Genomic DNA, 19,087 nt, shown 5'->3' on the forward strand with positions numbered 1-19,087 from the left:
AATTAGGATCTAAACACAGACTTGCTCTAATCATGTCAGGTACTATATAGTTCATGAAGCAGTTTACCACAGGTAGGTGGAAGGGACGCTTATTTCTCCATGACCTGTTGCTCCTTACATTCCTGATGCCTAGGGGGTGCCAAACCCAGGGGATTATTTCATTAGATCTGCAGTCTCAAAGCCCCCAGTGGAGGTGGAACAGCTGCAGCTGGGGCTCATTGCCAAAATCAGGTCCAGGCCTCTAGAATAAAAGGAAGGTGTATGGAAGAAAGGGGTTTGGCTTGGGGTGTTAGGTTTTCCTCCATGGCGTTCTGCAAAGAGCAGGGCTATAGACATGGGGGACTTTGTTCAGCTCACTTTCTTTTTTTTTTTTAAATAAGAGTTTTATGGGGTAGGGAACAGAGTTGATAAGGCCTAGTGTGGATGGTTCATCTAAGCTTAGAAGAAACCTGGGTCTGCGGTAAAAAATACAACTTAGAGTATAAACAAACAGAGGGAGGCAAAAAGATTCAGTAGCATGGTGTGGTTATGGCACAGCGTAGTGCTGCCTGAAGGCTGGTGTTATGTACATGCAACAGGGCTATAGGTGGCCCTGCTTGAGCGGGGAGGGGGGGTGGACAAGGCGACCTCCAGAGGCCCCATCCAACCATAACCTCTGTGAGGCTGAACTGAAAGCACTTGCTTACATATTAATTCTGAAATACCTGAATGGGAAGGACTGATAGGGTAGGTGGTATAAAAGCTTGTAATAGCTTTTTTTCCTTTAACTCTCTTTGTACTCTAGAATGATACATGCCCTAACTAGAATCTGACCACGTTCCTGCTGGCAAAATACATTTCACTAAAATTTTAGTCATGGCTAAAAGTCTGAGGCTATGTGTGGTATAGGTAAGCCAAATGAAAAAGCAGCCACAAAATGCAGATCGAAGGGTGGAAATATGGAAGAGTTATAAAGGTAGCTAAAGAGAAAACCAGTAACACTGGTTCTGTTAACCATTTGCATGCAGGGGAGCAAATATACAGTGTTTCTGATAGCTTTTTTAAAGGAGAGTGTAGCTCAGACACCGGTGCTGATGATATAGCAGCTCTAAGGTTGGGCATGATCACTTTAATCAAACACTGCTTTGTTCCCAGGCAGAGTGCATCTATGACATCATCTCTTCTGGCTGCGTTTTGCAAGCTGGGATGGAATTTTGCCAGTGACCCAATGCCATGCGGCAGTAGCCCTCGGCTGCCTGTGCCCGAGCACCAGAGCTACAGCAGCAGCCACTCTGCTCTACCAATTGCAGATGGATCACAGCAGTGGAAATACAGGCAAGAAACACACTTCCTGTATCTTTATCAGTCTTCAGCACATTATTTCATAGTGGACTTCTACTGAATGGGCTGTTGCCGTAGCAATGTTGGTGTAGAGAATGAAGTGGAAGAAAATCTTGTAGAGAAGCAATTGGCAGCAGTCTGGTTTATACCTTCCACATGTAAGATAAGTAGCCTGATTGAAGCTGTCTGTCAAAATTTGGCTAGAGCTCTTAGTTTCACCTGGCGTATTCCACCACAAGTGTGTGTCATATTTTCATGTGGATTGTTTTTTAAAGCTGAAAGCAGGGAGGGATTTGCTTCTTTTACATTTTCTGTAGCTCTACCTAGAGAAACGTAGGAAGTCAAGCTGGAAAACATCATGTAGAGGGATAAGCTGTCTGATAATTATATATTTTCATCTGTCACTTTCTCAGGCAATTGCCTGATAACCTAATGAATTTGTTTGGTTTCTCTACTGATAATTACAAAATGTTCAGGAGTTGTTAATATTTCTTATTTTTATTAGAGTTGAAGCTAGTTCTTTTGAAACATGTTTGCTCAGTTGTAAACTGTAACTTTTGTTTGCCAAATCTTTTGACTACCAATGACCTTTGAATCCTGAAACCAGAGCGAATGTTCTAGGTCTTTCCTGTGAAATATCACAGTAAACTTGAAAAGGAAACATGCTATGAAGGATGGTGAGCCACATAACAATAGATGCGTTATGTGTTTATAGTCTCTTTCAAATAATGAGGTCTTTAGAATGTACTCTATATGGTGATTATAGAAGTACCTAAATATTATGATGTTCTGTATGGTTCTTGAGGCACATAACTTTGTATTAGCTTCTACAACAGAATACAACTAATATATTTAACATACTCTTTAGACCATAAGCTTAATTATTTCAAGAGCAATTTGTTATCTTATGGAATAGCCCTGTGTACAGTAGGGGCTGTGAGGTATTACAGTGATTGGTGTATCTGGAGTTAATTGAAAGATGGAGGGGAAAATAAGGTTGATTCAGTTAACTTTTGGCTTTGGAAAACCCACTTGTTCATACCTGTTAGTGATAGGTGTAATAAGTGGTTCTCTGTCTGTTAATTGCAACATATCTCTGTTACTACAAGAGGTGCAAACTCTTTAGCTATAAGATTAATATTTTTAGTGGCCGATTTGGTAAGCTGAAGCCCATGGTGTGTGTTCTGATGAGCTACTAGTAGAAAAAATGTACTTGACACTTTATTTGGAAAGCTGTTCTCTAGATTTAATTGTTTTCTAGCACTTTGGAAAATTTTGTCCAAGAAAAGCAGATGCCTGCCCTGCTTATATACAGCATAGTCACTTCATTGTATAATCAATTAACACTACTTCTCATTCAAAGAATAGACATAGAATGGATCGTAGTTCTATTACCATTTATATTTCTCAAATAACTACTCATAGGAAGAAGTAAAAAATAATGTGTATACTGGCTGTGCATTTTGACTTTTGCTAAAGCAGGTATACTGTGAGCTGACGTAATAGGAAGGGTCCAAACTGGAAGTGGACCAGAGCATTTTGTCTAATTTTCGACCTAGCTAAACTTCACACATCTCTCCTGATTTACTGTTTTACTTACGAGAAGAGTGGCTGTGGGTTTTATTTTTAATAATAAGTGAAATAAAATGAAAAAGAACAGGGGATGTGGAAAAGAGGAAAAATCTTCTATTATCAAGATTAAAATCTTCAAATTCTTGTTCTTAATGAAGCTTTTCAGTTTATTCATATTAGTACTAGAATAGCATAGAAAAACTCTCCATAAAATGACTGTGTCCACCATCCCCTTTCTCAAGAGAGCACAGTCTAAAAATGAATAACTCCTATTGCCGTGGAAACTTCCAAAATCTCGTTTAGTTTTTGACAGTCACAATGATGCTTTCTGTAAAATGTGCTTCAGGATAGCTGGAACACCTTTCTTATGTCTTCACGAAGCCAATGCAATGATGCTTTGGTATATCTGGTACCCAGCAATGCTGACAGAAGCGCAAATCAAGTGTACAGTAATTGAGCCCTCAATCTATCAATCAGCCAACAGTAGAGATTGGGGGTAATTAATTGCTTTAACCACACACAGGAAATAATTGATGGAGTAATACCTATGGCATCTGCACAGTATTGAACAAGATGTGGCTTGTTTCACCCTTTTCTTGAAGTGTGCACGTTATTAGTCAATACTGATGAAATCAGTGATGTGATTTCAAAGTTGGAGCTTTCCTATTTCTGTCCTATCTGATCTAGTATAATTAAACTGAGGTATGTGACCAGTTTAATTGTGTTTAGTTTTCCCTTACACTCCCCATTACTCTTCCCAAGGACTATATGCTCAGGTGAAAACTGGAAACACAAAGAAAAAGCGGGGTGGGGGGAGTGGAAGCATTCATATATATATATTTATAATTTATATAAACATGTATAATACAGACATAAAAATTGTTGGCAAGTACCTTCAGCAGCCAAAGAGCACACTCTAGCTCAAAACCTTCAGAGAGCCAGCAATTGAGTTTATATTCAGTTTGCATGATTCCTCTAGAAAGCTCTGAGTAACAGACAACATTTGTTGAATAAAATCCAGTTACAGAAATGGTTTTCCTGTGAGAGTTTTGAGACTGTCAAATTAGTTCTCATACAGCTTTTGATTTTCACATGCAGTATAATTATTCCTAATTTTCGACCACTACAGTTGGATAAAAAGATACAGGAAACGCACAAAATACTGTGATTCTTCAAGGCCAAGAAGGATAAGCTAACCAACCAAATAAAAAAGACTTGTACTATCTGTCACGGAAGGCAGAATAATATAGAAGAAATTTATGTTAATGAAGTTTCAGGATAGGCATAAGAATTATTCAGACACCAAAGGACTTGATAATAGACCAACATAAACAGAAGCATCTGTCTTTCTGAAGTGCTGACTGATTAAGAAAATTACTGCATGTGTTTAACTAAGCTTTTATACTAACCTTAGGTTAGTGGTGAGAATTAGAGACTTTGTGTGTTTTTGATGGAGAATTTTTAATTTCATCTTTGTAGATAGGCGCTTAAACAAACACTTTCATTTACATGTTGGGCTTGAATATGATTTGTAGAACTGGAAGCTGGAATGTGTAAATAGCTGTAACTAATACGGAGAAATGGTGGTACAAGAACTGTTGGAAGGCTCCTTTGCCACCTGCTGATCCACCTGCACAGAGAAGATGCTCTGAGCACCTAATTTGTTGGGTTTTAGTGTCACTTGGTGTTAGTGGAGCAGCCACTGCATTGTGCAGGGGCCAATTTTTTTCAGAAGATAAACTCCTCTTCTGCAGCTCCCACTGTTTTCAGGAGCGAGTACAGGTGTTTGGCAACTCTCCTGGAAGCAAATGAAGTCACAAGGTCCTTGTAAGCTTTACACCACCACGAAAGAGAAAGCGTAAGTTCGTCAACTTTTCAGAAGCAAGTGCAACAATAAAAGTTCTGCGAGAGTAAAGACTTGCAATTTTACATGGGCACTAAAAGTTCCTTTCAGAACTAGACTGAGCAAAGTGCTATGAGGGTATAAGAAACGATCCCTATCCCAAAATCCAGTTGCTGACACTGTGTCATAATGTGTTTACAAAGACGCCATGTGGCACGTACTACCGTATTGTTGAGAGCCCAGCAGTTCACCAGAGCAGTGCTCTGGGCGCTTACTTCTGGGGAAATGCACTGCTTGCTTCATGTGTGCTGCAGCACAGCGTACCAGAGGGAATAGCCCTAGAGACCCCAGCACGCTGCTGCTGTACAGCCTGCTGAAGGAACGTCACATTTCTCTGTTGTTGGTGCTGCAGTCCAGTAACTGAGAGCAGAAAAGAGCGGGTTGGCTGAATTCCAAATTTAAGCAAGCTACTCCCTTGGCATGGAATTGTCTGATGGGTGGGTAGGGGGAACAAAACCTGCAGAAAAATTGCTGCTAGTGATTCCAGAATCTAATATGTAGAAAAGACCCTCAGAGTAACGTGATCTCTCACTAATATCATTCCATGTGTTTCTTGTGCTTATGAGACAAGGCAAGACAGCAGGTCCTGTGTAACGATGTTGTTGTCTTCTACACAACAGCTGTATCTGAATAGCCACCAAACAGTAGAGAATATGGCATATCCATTGAGTTGGAGGGCTGGAACATAATCAGGGACGTGCAATTCAGGAGTGCCGTCAGAAGTGACTTCGCATTCTTTCTGCCTGCACCTGGCTGTTTCCCACAAAAAAATACAGTTCCTAAAATGAGAAAGCTTAGTCCTGAAGACTGGCTTGAGCAAGCTCACGTCTTGAGAAATCCCTTTACCTAAATTTTAATAAGTTTACAAACTTTTCTCTCCTCTGTATTTTGTTAAAGAAATAGATTCATTAGGGAAAATCAGTTTAAGTTCCACAAAGCACATCTCCAGTACTGAATATTCTTCTGTTCTTTCAGGGCTTTACTTGCAAGCAGGCAAACAGATCAGTTAAAATGCAATGACAACTAAGCCTGGGGTGGATCCTTCCTAGGACAATGTTCAAGAGACAAAGAAGGTTGCTTTGTTCTGGAAGGTTGTTAGAATTCTTAGAATTTCCTCGCGTTCATTGTTCTCCTTTATAATTGCTGTTTTGCTTTGACAACAGTATTTTCTGTGGATCAATTTAACAGGCGAGAAGCTCCAACTCAGTATTGTCACCTCCTTAGCTGTTTAATGAACCAGTCCTTCCCTCCTGTAAATTTAATGGATTATTCTGCAACAAAATGAAACTCATCCACAAGGAGCAGTAGATAGAACAATTACTCATAATTTCATCAGCGAAAGTTTTCAGCTCATTTTGTCAATCTAGTGAGTTAAACTAGAGACATTTGTTATTTGATTTTAGAGGTGTATTACTCATTTACGTTTTATGTGTGTGCCTTAATAGGTATCAGATTCACTTAAGAAAAACATACGCTTTTCAGGACAAGGCTTATTCTATAGCCCCTGTGTTAAGAAAGGGGTAATAGACAATTTTAGTGTTTCCAAAGGAGCACCAGGGGACAAAAATCTTCCTGATTTCAACCAGATTCCCAGTTCTTCTAAGGGAACAGGAATTTACTGAAATCTTGGAGGTATATATATATATATATATTTTTTTTTTCCTTTTATGGGAACCCATGAATAGTAGGAATTAGTTTTTGCCTGACCTTACGATTTGTGTAAAGTACCAGAGTTCCTGGGTAATACATCTACAGCACAGTCAAGGACAGATTTTCTAGTTAGTGCAATGGAATTTTCATGTGTACATGGTCGCTTGAGGCCAGAATACCTTCTTGCCTTAAATTTCAGTTACCTAAAATTCCCTTTTCCATTTGGGCAAACAGGTAACGGTTTGGTTCATAGATGGACAGCTGTTGTTACCTCTCAAAGTGAAAGTCATCAAAGCACGCCATCAGAAATATTTTCAGGGATGACTTAAATGAGAGAAGAGAGGGTCAAGTTCTGTCAGCAGTAATCAGTGCAAATACGTCAATGAATATTTGCAATGTCTTGTTTTAAAGAGTATGAAAAGGGCAATTTGAAAATATAAGTGAAGGGGGGGAGGGGTGTCTTTCTGCATCTTCCCTGTATTTTTTTGTCATCTCTCTGTGTGCTATGTCTTTGTATATATCTGTATACATTTAAATATTAGTATGTTCTTATACACGTTGGTATACACACCCTTCACTTACAGCTATCAGCTTGTTTGCTGTGTGAAGATGTGTACAACTAAAGCCTGACTAACTGACTTTATACGGGAAATATTTTCCACTAAAGGGCCTTCACTTATAGGGAGATACCAATACTTCAAACAGTAGTGGTGATATTTTCAAGTGGAGTGTGTGTAGCTGCATTACAAGTGATAAGCATATGTATGATGTAAATATATCACACAGATAAACATATTAGCAACTTCACATTATTAGTTCAGACTAGGTATATACATACTTCATACCACTTGAAGCATTGGCTTCTTTTCAGCGAGCAAAAATTACAGGTTTTTATTCAGCCATTTCTGGGTGGCAGAATTCATTTAGAAATTTCAGGATCAATCTTACCTGAGCATAAATATTAATATCATCGTAGCAGCATTTTCAGAGGTACTTCCTTGACTTCAGTTCCAGCAATCATGTAATTATTAATGGAAACTAATTTTAAATAGTTTTCTGTTGTTTAAAGCATTAATAACTGCCACAAGCCAGATTTCCTGATAGCTTGTGCCCCAGTTATATATCTTTCACTTTGTCTGGAACTCTGAAAGCGTGGTGGTACCTACTGCCCAAACAATGCATGACACTGAATGATATCTTACTCCCTATGATAAAAACAGAATAGGACAAAAAATCCAAGTTTACAGTTGAGAAAATAAGAAGCACACAAGAATTTGAGAAAGGAAAAAAGCTTGATTTGGATTCCTTTATAGGTTTGTGGCATATTGTGTAAAAAATAAAAAATTGCCACTAAGCTGACGATCTTAGTTTATATGAATATTGATGCTTGTTCTACATGTGGTAGAAACTCTTGCTCTGTTTTAATTATGAGTTAATAACTGGTTTGGTTGGCAATGGATCAAGAACTCTTGTTTTCAGAGTGTCTTGGTAATCAATATGCTGCTCTTTGTGAGGCACTCTGGTTTTGTACTATATTTGCATGTTCTGTGGCCCATTTTAAGTGAATGCAGGATTTGGCTAATTAATTAAGGGGTGAAATTCTAATTTTACTATATTCAGTGTATTGTAATTTAGGATTGACTATACAGATGTGAAGGCCATTGCAGCCATATGGGACTAGAAAAAAGTGAAGCAACAATGTAGTTAGCGTATGTAATTGTGTATGTATGTGTGTATACACTTCTAATACAGAATATATAACTGAGCATATACATATACTTTTATGTACATAGATATAGGTTAAAAAACTATACTCTTAACATGGTCATCCCAAGTCTTGTATGTCTTCCCCTATTAGATTAGTCCTTGAGTTTGGCTGCCTTTCTTTACTATTTATTCATTTATTGCATCTTCCCTCTGTAAAAGTACTCCTTTCTTTCTGGAGCTCTACCTGGCTGGAACTCCTAGACATCGCTACTCAGAGCCACATGGTAAGCACTGCACAATGTGTGCAGTAATGAAGGTTTTTTTTTTAGGCAGTAAAACTATGGAATATTCATTCACGTTGTAACAAATTTCAAATGACTATCCATAGTCATACAAAGAGAGAATTTCCGTACTAAGATAATCTTCTTTTATGTCTCCATGTTTTCTTTGTGAGCCATTATTGCTCTTTTTCATGTCTCAGCTTGTTTCCACCTTTCTAAAAGGCCTTCTTAATTTTTCTCTTCTTTTTCCTTAATCTTATGTGACATTCTGTACCTGAGCACTTCTGGCAATTCTTGAGCAAGCTTTCCCTGACTGCAGAGAGTCTGTTTTGGCTCATCCTACTTCCACAGTGCAGCTGGGCATGCTAGATTGAATTTTTTTTCGCTTCATACTTGCCAGCTGCCAGACCTTAATCTCTTTCTAAAACCAAGAATTATCAAACTCCTCAACTTTTTCTGTCATTACCGTAACTGAGGCCCATATGGCAGATTTACATAGGGAGACAAAACAAAGCAATTCTGCAATTATCCCCAAAGCAAAGGCTTCTGCACTGAATCAGACGGTCCCACTGCACAGATTTTGGTGGAGCAGTCTCATGTGTCTTTCTGTCAAAGTGGTAGACTAAATTGGGCACTGACTGAGAGCATTGAATTTTAATCTGGATTTCAATATTAACTGCCATTGTGTCCTATGGCTAGTAATTTCATCTTTTTCAGTTTAGACTGCAGGGCTGGCAGAATGAGGACTGTCTTTTCCTGTCTTCTTGTGTTTTGTACAATGCTGCTACAGTAGGCTCTAAACCATAAGCATTGCTGCATAAAAGTTTGCTTCAGTCACTGGCATCATATTCAGGATTTAGAAACAGTCTTAGCTGCTTCCATGTATTAGAGGACCTCAGAAATATTTTCAGCCCAGCTTCTGAATTTTCATTCACTAATTTTTACAGTGAAATGCTAAGGGGCAAGAAAGTCTTCCAACTGAAGCTATATGACTATACCCTGCCCTTTAGAAGGACATCATATCCTTGGTTTGAGGGAATGCTGCAGCTAACCAACAAGTTCTTCCACATCTGAGAGATGAGAGTTGACAGATACCACTTTAAATGCATATGTTGTTACACTAGACTGAGTTGAGGTAGCAAAGGTGACAGGAGAATAGAATGGTTGAATTCTAATCCAAATTTGGGGGGAAACGTTAATTTATAAAAGTGTGTGACTTTGTCACTTCTTTAACGGTATGAAAATGTTGGTTTGGATGGCCTCATTGGCAGAACAAAATCAGAAATATGAAGGCATAACTGATTGTACGCTGTTAATACCAGTCTAATGTCCAAAAGCGTGTGTCTCAACTGCTGTCTCCCTGAAGCACTCAGGATAGATTAACTGATCGGGTCAAAGTACTGAATAATGTAATGGGTAAGATTTTCCCATGGATCCTCCTCAGTGTCATTGTAAATCTGAACTTGACAAGAATCATACAGATGATGCTGATGGAAGAGCCAGCAGAAAAGAATTGTCTTAGTGAAGCATATATTTTGCCATTTATATCAAACATTTGTCAAAGGGTACATGAGGTTAAAAAAAAAAATAGAAAAATTGAACTGAAAGTGAAATATACCACCGACGTATCACTTTTCTTCAAATGCTTTTTTTTCCCTTACTTTACTGTGCCATATGTCTGTTGCTCTTTTGATTGCTGAATTATACCCAAATATTTTTCTTTCAAAATCAGCAATACAGGCCATTAATCCTTAAACAAGGTTGTTTCCTAGTCTTCTAAGTCTGACTGTGGGTTCGTGTTCCTTTTGTTGAGAATAAGCAATCCATATTAAGCAAGGTATCAACCGTTGTGAACCTGGTGGGTGAGGGAGCCAGTGGGGGCTGTTGCTGCCCCTTCTGCTTTATAATTTTACCTGGAAGCCACTCAGCAGGTCTTCTCAAGTGCTCAGCTGCTCGTTTAAGGTAAATAATGGGAGACCATAACTGTAAATGACTGAATAGTACCTGGTGTTGAAATTGTGAAGTGATATATATGGCTGTTTTCATCTTGGCAAGCTTCCATTGTTTCAGCTGTAGATTGGATCCCAAAATGACTCTGAATGGGCATATGTGTTACATTAGTGACAATAGCGTCGTACCTGCTGTGAAATCACTTCGAGCCATTGCTTCAGTTGGACAGACCGCCCTATTACTGGCTTGCAGTGGTAGGTAGCACGTTTTGCAATACACACTGCCTTATGCCAAGGGTGGGTGTGATCTTGCAAAGCTGCTGAGGTTAAACCATACCACACTGAAAACAAACAAAAACTTGAGAAGTGATGTGTTATCCTGGAAGGGGTGTTATTAACTCATAATGGTACAGATTATCATCACTGTGAAATGTTAAAACCATGGAATGAAATGAATTCTCCCTGTTCAACTGTCTGGTTCTTCTTAAGGGGTGGATAAAAAGCGACATTAAGTTAGAACTTAAAATCATGTCATGGCTTTGATAGAGAAACATACATGTTAATAGGAAGGAAAGAAGTTGCATGAGGGGGAGAGAGACTTTTTTCCCTGCTAGGTTGTTCAGGAGATAACTACAATATACCAGACATAAGATCCTGGGTAAGGTTCTGTCTCACTGAAAGCAGACTGCAGTTGCAGAATGCATAAGGAGCTGGCATCCAGAGCTCCAGTGCTACTTGGCTTTGCAGAGTCTTCTCAGGTGCGTTAGGACTTTCAGCCTGAGGCTACACTGATGCCAATGTTTTGTTCCAGAGCAGTAGTGCGATTTTGCAGATCACACCCTGCTTGTCTGCTAGTTGACTGCCTGTTGGTGCAGTTCAAAGATTTTGGTACATGTGAATTGCTTTCCTTTGGAGAAATAAGAATTAGAAGCTCCTGCCCTGGTGTGGACTACGTACTCCATGTGCCCACTGGGGTAAGGATGGTCTAAGCCAGTGAGTATGTCATACCAGGAAGTGCTCCAGCAGCACGTGTGAAGCATTCGCATGTCAGTAGGATGCTCTGGGGCTGTCAACAGCTCCCGTAACGTCCTAAAGAGCTGCTTGTGCTAGAAATAGCTAAATTCTTAATGTACCCTCATATTTACTGTCAGTCACCACCCCTCACTTGATTCTGCTTCTTTTTCCTCACCTGTTCTGGTTTGGTGTATTTTGTCTCTTTAATCCCAAGACAGTGATTTTTTGACTTTATTACTTGCTTCAGTAGAGTTTTCAGAATTAGTGAGACTGATAAAAAAAAAAAAAGCACTCCCTTTTCGTTGCACTCTAGTCATGCTCCTATTTTTTTCTTTCCTGCTTTGCAGCATAAGGTGGTGTGCTCATCTATATTTACAGGACTCCTAAGCAATTTTTAAATTTTTTTTGAGAAAAAGGTTATGACATTCTTTATAAAAATCCCTTATATGCTATAGCTAATTTTGATGCTCATGTGTGATTGGAAATAAAATTAAAAATACTCTGTATTAAGAATGTCACATTGCTTCACCTCAGTCCAAGCTGACCTTCAGTTTATATGAAGCAGCAGGCACTGTGTCCTTGTTTGCAAGTTATACAAGTTTTATGTGAGCTGTACTGTGAGCTCGCTAGCTAATAAAAATATGTATTTAAAAATAGATGGAAAAGTCCAAAAGGAGAAGGACCTTCAGAGTGGCAGTGCTATTTGAAATCACATGTCCTTGCCCCCCCCAGATCTCCTTGTTCCCTACTCATCTGGTTGATGTACAATCTCAGTCGCTAGTCTCTTTGGTACAAAAAGGCTTATTTGTACCTATAGTTAAGGAATTTTTTTTTCTTATGGTCCTGCCTCAGGAGTCCCTGATATATTTCCGTGTCCCCCCAGTTCTCTTATTCCGTGAAATGTTGGGTAGAATCGTCTTCTGCAGGGCCTCGGGAGGAAGGTGAGCTCTTACGGTGGTGAGGGGCTGCTGCCAGACTCAGGTGCTGGGCTGCTGCCTCTCCTTCCCGCAGCCTTGGAGCACCTGGCAGAGGCAGCCCTGTAGGGACTGGCATGTCAGCTTGCCCTGTTGTCTGAGCAAGGTCTGAAATAGCTTGTTACTCGCTTTAGAGAGTGCTTACAGGGAGCTTGAAAGCTGAAGAGGGAGGCACACAGCAAGTTTTAGAGATCCAGAGAATTAAGCAAGGGTAGGGCAGGTAGTTTTTTCAAGTCAGGGTTCTGCAACTAATGGCCCAACTTGTCAAATAAAATTGTTTGTGCCTCCTGACTGTTGGTGGTGTGTTCTAGGAAAGGTCATCCCTAAAGCTGCAAATATCCTTTAAGACAAATCAAAGGGATCACAGTGATGTGGACCTAAAGTGGTGCTGGACCAGATGGACAGCAGACAGATAACACCTGTACAGAGTATGTCCCTGAATAGCTGCTTATGTGGCCGGTGCCTGTCGCTAGGATTACACTTAGCTCATAGCAGCTTATCAGGCTGTAGAGACAATAATAAGCAGGAAGGGGTTCCCTTAATTTCAAGGCATTGAAACACTCTAATAAGGGATGCAGCATAAAAAGATTATAGCAGTAGTCTAGATAAGGTTCAGTGCAGTGCCTAAAATGTGTCTTCTCTTGCTTGTAAACGCTGTAGCAATAATGCAATTTGATCCATTATAGAGGTTGGACTCTTTGGGTGGATGTGCTAGCTGACTTTGTGAACATTGGCCATTAGTCATACAGAGTGATAAACCTTGATCTGACTGCTCCTTTGCCACCCAAAAACCTTCTGACAATAGCAACAAGATGGCATCAGATGCCAAACAAGAACAGACATCACTCTAATAAGCTGAGGGAAAGATCCACAATTCACATCCAAGGTCTTGTAGTTTGCCGCTTTTTCTAACAAAGTGCAGGAGTCTGGCTACCGCTCCTGAATGTCACCTACAGCAAGACAGGGAAAAACTTCTCAAGCGCTTGTGTTGGGCTAAAGACTCTTTCTACTCTCCCAAATAAATTAGCATGCAGTTCATTAAGGGCATCTGGAGACAAGTGTATATACCTATTGTCAGGAAAGAAACATCACCGTAACACAAATTACTGTACTTGAAATGTAGTACCAACTGAAATTTCGTTATTGGGTTGGGTGTCATCAGGCTCATGAAGAAATCATCTTTGATGTTTTGATGTACCCCCCCCCACACACGCACTTCAACCCCCACCAAACAACAACAAAAGCTACAGAGTCCGTAGAAGCAAATGGGCAGAGACTCCCACACTGTCATCTCTAGAGACTGATGTAAAAAAATAAAATAAAATCTGCAAAAGCTAGGGAGTCTTCTGTAGTGCTGGTCAGGGGTCTTCCATGAGGAAGTAGTTACTTAGGATACTGCTCAGGTTTACAGCATAGAAGGTCTAACGTGATCCTAATGGAAGAATCCCTGCTTGCTACTCTGCAATAATAAACCTCTGTTTAATGTGGATGTTTTGAAGAGAGTAACGTATTGTCTTTAGATGAAAAAGGAATGTTTAGCATTTATATTTAAGGAAGATGAATCACCTTAACTACAGCTCTTCAGGTGAACTGAATTTGGGAGCATGTGCCCTCATATAGAAGACAACTTGGTAGAGCAGCCAGTAGGTTAATAGCCATATTAATAAAAGTAATATAAATGTAGAAAAATAAATAAATGGAAGTATCTGAAATACTTTATCTTCAAGGTTTTTGTATTTCTGGAGTGCTTTTTCTGTCTTGGTTTAGATACATCTTCTTGAATCTGGAATTATTTTTTATACTTATGTGTAGTAACTGTTATTGTGTAGTAACTGGCATTTTAAATGAGCGTGCAGATTTTGTCTTGCTCCACTGGAATATCTAAACAAACATGGAGCTATAATTACCACATGCATATCCATTTATTATATTGTCATCCAATTTGGAGTGGAAGCTACCTTGAGATTTTTTGTTATATATTTATTCTATGATACATTTGTTTAAGAACTTTGCCTATTTCAAAAACTAAATTTTCTGTTCCACCCGTGCATTCAGAACAGAAGCTATAACAGTTTATCATCAAAGGATATGATGTGAAATTGTACTGGTATACTAACCTAGCTTGTGGGACTCTGACAGCTCAAGGCAACTAGTGTTATTCTTAAACTGTTTTTTATTTACATTAAAGCAAATCTATTTCTGGTATGCTGACACTTTCCACAGCAGGTCTTGGAATGCAAGTGCCAGGATGACCCGCTTGCTACCTTGTGTTCTGGGCTGCAGCGTGCCTCCTGCCTATACTTCTACTTGTGGTATTGCATTCTGCTTTCCAGTGATGTTTTGCTCCATTTTTCTTTTCATCCTCTTTCATCACTTTTTTTCCAAGGACATCTGACCTTTTGCTTGGCGTGGCCACTCCAGTTTTACATATTGTTAATTGCCCCATCTGGACGTATCAAGGTGAATCTAGCTCATTGTCTGCCTTTAAAGAGGAAGGTGTGATATTTCTATAAGTTTCCTCTGCATTTATTTTTTCTCTTCTGTGTCAAGTGTGATTTATTGATTGGTCAAGAGGCTATTTTAAGCACACAGAATACACATAATAGATGTTTGTACCAGAGGTTATTCTCACCGCTGTTGAGGTCACGGCCACAACAAGAAGAAAAAGCAGAGTGTGGCTATGACTCTAGGGCTTTTGTGCATTTGATTCAGTGTATGGGTTATAATGACCCAAAGGAGATGAACAAAGGGCTAGAAGCTAAACCAAGATCTCCCAGCCAGCAGAACACTGATGCGCAATTAGGCTGTGCACCAACCAAACTGTCTCCCATACCTTGCAAAATGTCACAGTCATTAGAACAAATACACAGGATTAAGAGCAATAATAATGAGGCCTGTGCTCTGAACAGCTCAGTGTGCTGCCTTCCCATCTGTAGTGCTCAAGTTCTCTGCACAGAAAATATGCTGTGATCTGAAGAAAAACATGGAGAATTGACTGGTATAGACTGCCTGTATACGAATTTATTAATTGAAGTGAAAAAGCCACAACATTATTTGCGTACTCAAAAGCAAAGCAGTTTGCCTGGAGCAGGTGCTCTGAAATGGAATTCAACCCTGTAAAAAGTACCATGAGCTGGAAAGTTTTCAGCATGACCTAATCGGAACAGGAGGGTCTTGCCAGGCTTCTACAGGGTGTAAACATGCATGTGTGAGACGGGCTATGCGTGCTTTCCCTTACTCAGGAAGGTGCTGAAGGGGAAGGCTGCTATGAAGCTTGTCTTTGGTGACCATTCTTTCAGTCAATTAGTTTCAAAGACATGATGTGATGAGAAAGCAGGACAGAGACTATATTTGTTATTCAGGAACAGACTTGTCTAAATCAGATTGTCTTGAATTGATAATAATTAGACATTTTGGTATAACCTTATTTTTTTAATCAAAGAAATGTTTGAATCTTTCCTCCGTTCCAGGTGACTGGGAGAGAAGACGAGCTTTGAGTTTTGTGGTCAGGGAAAGAGTAATTGAATAACCATTCTCATTTTTCCTTTCAACTAGCTGGTGAGAAATAACCTAACTGGCATTTAGATTTTTCAATAAACAGTTTTTAAATCAGTGTATCACATTTTTGATATTCATTTAAAAGTTGACATAATTTTGTCATGTAGTTTTAGAAATTTCTGACATTTCTCTTTATTGGAGAAGGTTTGCTTCATATTAGATTTCTTTTGAAACAGTGGGTAAAATGGAGTATAGACTTGGCAAGCGTTTCTTTAAGCTGGCATATGTTAAGCAGTGGATGCCAAGGTAAAACTACCCAGATTTATTAATGCTGCTCCCCACACTATTGGAAATATTTTGCAACCATCCTTTCTCTCTGCCTCTCATACAACCATCCACTGGTTCCAATCACCAGAAGACACTCGAACCTTTTCTTACAAAGCAAAGAAGAATGCATAAGCAGAAAAATAAGGCAAGTTTGTCCCTGGAATTTTGCTTTCAGCATCAGCTTTTGAGGTGTATGAAACCAGTGAATGACAGTGCGAGTAGTCAGGTAGTCAAAGCAATGCTTTGAAACTTTCCTGAGATGATACACGTCAGTGGCAAAAGTTCATTTTTAAGGTGTTGGAGAAACTGATTTCACTAGCAACTTTTTTTGGCCTCCTGAAACTTAGTGATGAGTTAATAACGAAATTATTGTTGGAATTTAATTTTATGTAAGATTCTTACGTAATAGGCAACTATGAATTCATCATCATTTATGCTTTTATTTACTTGAATGACATAGACCAGGATGAAATTAGTGATGATGAGACAATTGGTAATGTAAACTCTGCAGTGAGTTTTCTCTGCTGTAAAGCTTCAAAAGCGGCCCAATGTCACAACCCCAAGTTTTTGGTCTACAGTGTAGTTTTTCGCAGCAGCTACAAACAAATTACCCATTATGAGACCTTGTATTTGAAAGGAAGCAACTACTTTGGATTATGATAGTCTAATTTGTATTTTTTTTTTAATTAGGGATAATCAGATGGGGGGGGAACGGACTTATTTGAAAACAAGTAATTAAAAACCTAGATTTTCAGGTGAAGCTGAAGGCCAGATTTCCAGTTGTCTCTTCTCTGACTTTGTTTTTACCAATAGCAGCAGATTTTAGCAGTTTATTTTCCTGCAGATGCCTCAGTACTTCAACAAACCAAGTTCAAATGCTTTAATGTGCTATTAATTTTGCTTTTAATTATATTAAAGAAAAAGCTCAGATTCAATGTTTTTGCTATTAAATTTAAAAACTAGTTCTTCTGTTAGCTGAAATACTTTGCTAATTTATTTCAGCTCAAACTTTGCAAGTGAACTGCTTAACATGCTGATTTGATGCTCTCTGATCTGGTGCTTTCACTAGTAAGATCAAGATTAAGATTTTTCCATTCCTTTACTAAGGACTGTCATCAGATAATGAGTTTTAGTCATAGCTACTTAGAGATTAAAGACTTGCCATCCCATTTCTGAGCACTGAATGAATCAGTTTGCTGCTAGGTTTCTTTTCCCTTTTCTTTCTAGGCTTTAATTGTCACTATATCTAAAGGTATGCCGTGCCTGCTCTGCCTATGGAGCGAGTTCCTTTCACCCAAAGTTTACATGTAGCTATGCTTTGGATAGATGTGATGTTTCTGTAAGTTTACGCTGCTTTTGTTTGTGTCAGCGTACTCTTCTGTATGCCACAATGAAGATTAGGTTCCTTTGTTCGAGACAAAATGAAAAGTTAATATATTCCTCTAGACATTTTTCAAATTTGAGTTGACAAAACCTCCTCTCACTGACTCTCAATTAACCTCTACTCAGCCTTTTATTAGATTTGTCTTTGTGCTTTCAAGAGAGCTGTTAAATTTGGAGTTAAATGGGTTCACTTACGTGATGTGCTCTGTCAAATGTTGTGTCTTAATGTCACTGCTGTTCTTCTGCAGAGCAGAAGCTTTCTTGTGTGGCAAGTTCGTGAAGAAAGACACAGTAGAGGAAAGCACTTGTTGGTAGTGAGAGCTGTGAAACGCTTCTGTCTCAGAGCACATTGCAATCCTATAGCTTCTGTGCCTTAATGGCCAAGTTGTAACTCTTCCTACAAAGTCCAGCGAGAAATTGATACTGGATTCGGATGTGGATTATTATACAGATTTCTGATGTTTGTACATGTTTGAGGTACCCTATATGAGTAGAACGAAGCAATTTGAGTTTTTGTTTTGTTATTTGGGCTTTGGGTTGTATGGTTGTGGTGTATTTTAAGTGGATGGATTGTTGCTGCTGGCTTTTCTTTTTTTTTTTTTTTTGAGATCTGAAGCTCACTCAGCCCAGTATGCTACCACTAACTCCAGAGCAGATTATCACAGAATCATTAAGGTTGGAAAAAAACTTCAAGATCATCTAGTCCAGCCTTCCCCCTACCACCAATATTACCCACTAAGCCAAGGACCACATCCAGTACCTGAAGGCATTCTGCCTTCCTGACTGCTTCTTCCCTTTTTTGTTGTCTGGGTTAACAGTTTTCATCTTGACACATTATCACACTGAGCAAATGTGCAGATTTAACATGCAAAGCCTGAGCTTCCAGCTGATAATCTTCCTCTGCTTTCAGAGCAAGTAGTAATAGGAAGAAAAACTACATCAATAGCTTCTGTTTTCCAACTTCCCCTTCAGCTCTAATATCTTTTAGACTGAGTCTTCTAGGCTGGGGTAAGTGAATACTGATCTCATAATAAATTTAGGAAGCTGTGAATCTTCGGAATTAGGTTTATATGACTAATTCAGGATTTAGTTCTCTCACACTGATTCTGGTCAGGCATAATCTCATATCTCCCTAGGTTTTTTCCCAACTGATTCTGTGATTCAAAATAATAATCTTGTGGTAAGAGGCCCACGAGTGCCTAATTAGACTGTATGCCAAAAGCGTGTTCTGTGGATAATTAAATATGCCAGCTTAATGCTGTAGGAGTGACTTAAACATGTTAAGCCACTGGGAAGTCATTTATGAACTGCCTGCTGCACAGGAAAGACGCAGACAAATCTTTCTTATGGACCATTAAAATCCTTTCTGGCTGTTATTTGTGATTTGCAGTAAAATCTTTAAATTTGAAAATCCTTGATCTTCCATCAAACATATATTCCTGTCGCTACATCAGCAGTACTTGAGATCAACAGCCAAGTGCTGTTCTTTTGTGCTAGCTGCAGGTTTAA

At 39.1% G+C, this 19,087-nt stretch overlaps 1 protein-coding gene across 12 annotated transcripts in view; it reads left to right on the top strand.

The window, feature by feature from the left end:
* The window catches only part of LOC310902950 (uncharacterized protein), a 327,410-nt gene that overhangs the window by 109,051 nt on the left and 199,272 nt on the right, over positions 1 to 19,087 (top strand). For 5 of the 12 annotated variants that reach the window (XR_014587146.1, XR_014587149.1, XR_014587150.1 and 2 more), the window contains exon 3: positions 1,135 to 1,314. The exons of the other annotated variants lie outside the window; for them this stretch is intronic. Coding sequence is in view for 1 of the 5 variants with exons in the window: in XM_083845355.1 (XP_083701481.1) it covers positions 1,290 to 1,314 (25 nt within the window). In the remaining 4 variants the exon portion in view is untranslated. The remainder of the gene's footprint in view (positions 1 to 1,134; positions 1,315 to 19,087) is intronic. 12 annotated transcript variants of the gene reach the window in all.

Source organism: Anser anser (genome assembly GCF_964211835.1).
Source record: "Anser anser genome assembly, chromosome: 7".
NCBI lineage: Eukaryota > Metazoa > Chordata > Aves > Anseriformes > Anatidae > Anser > Anser anser.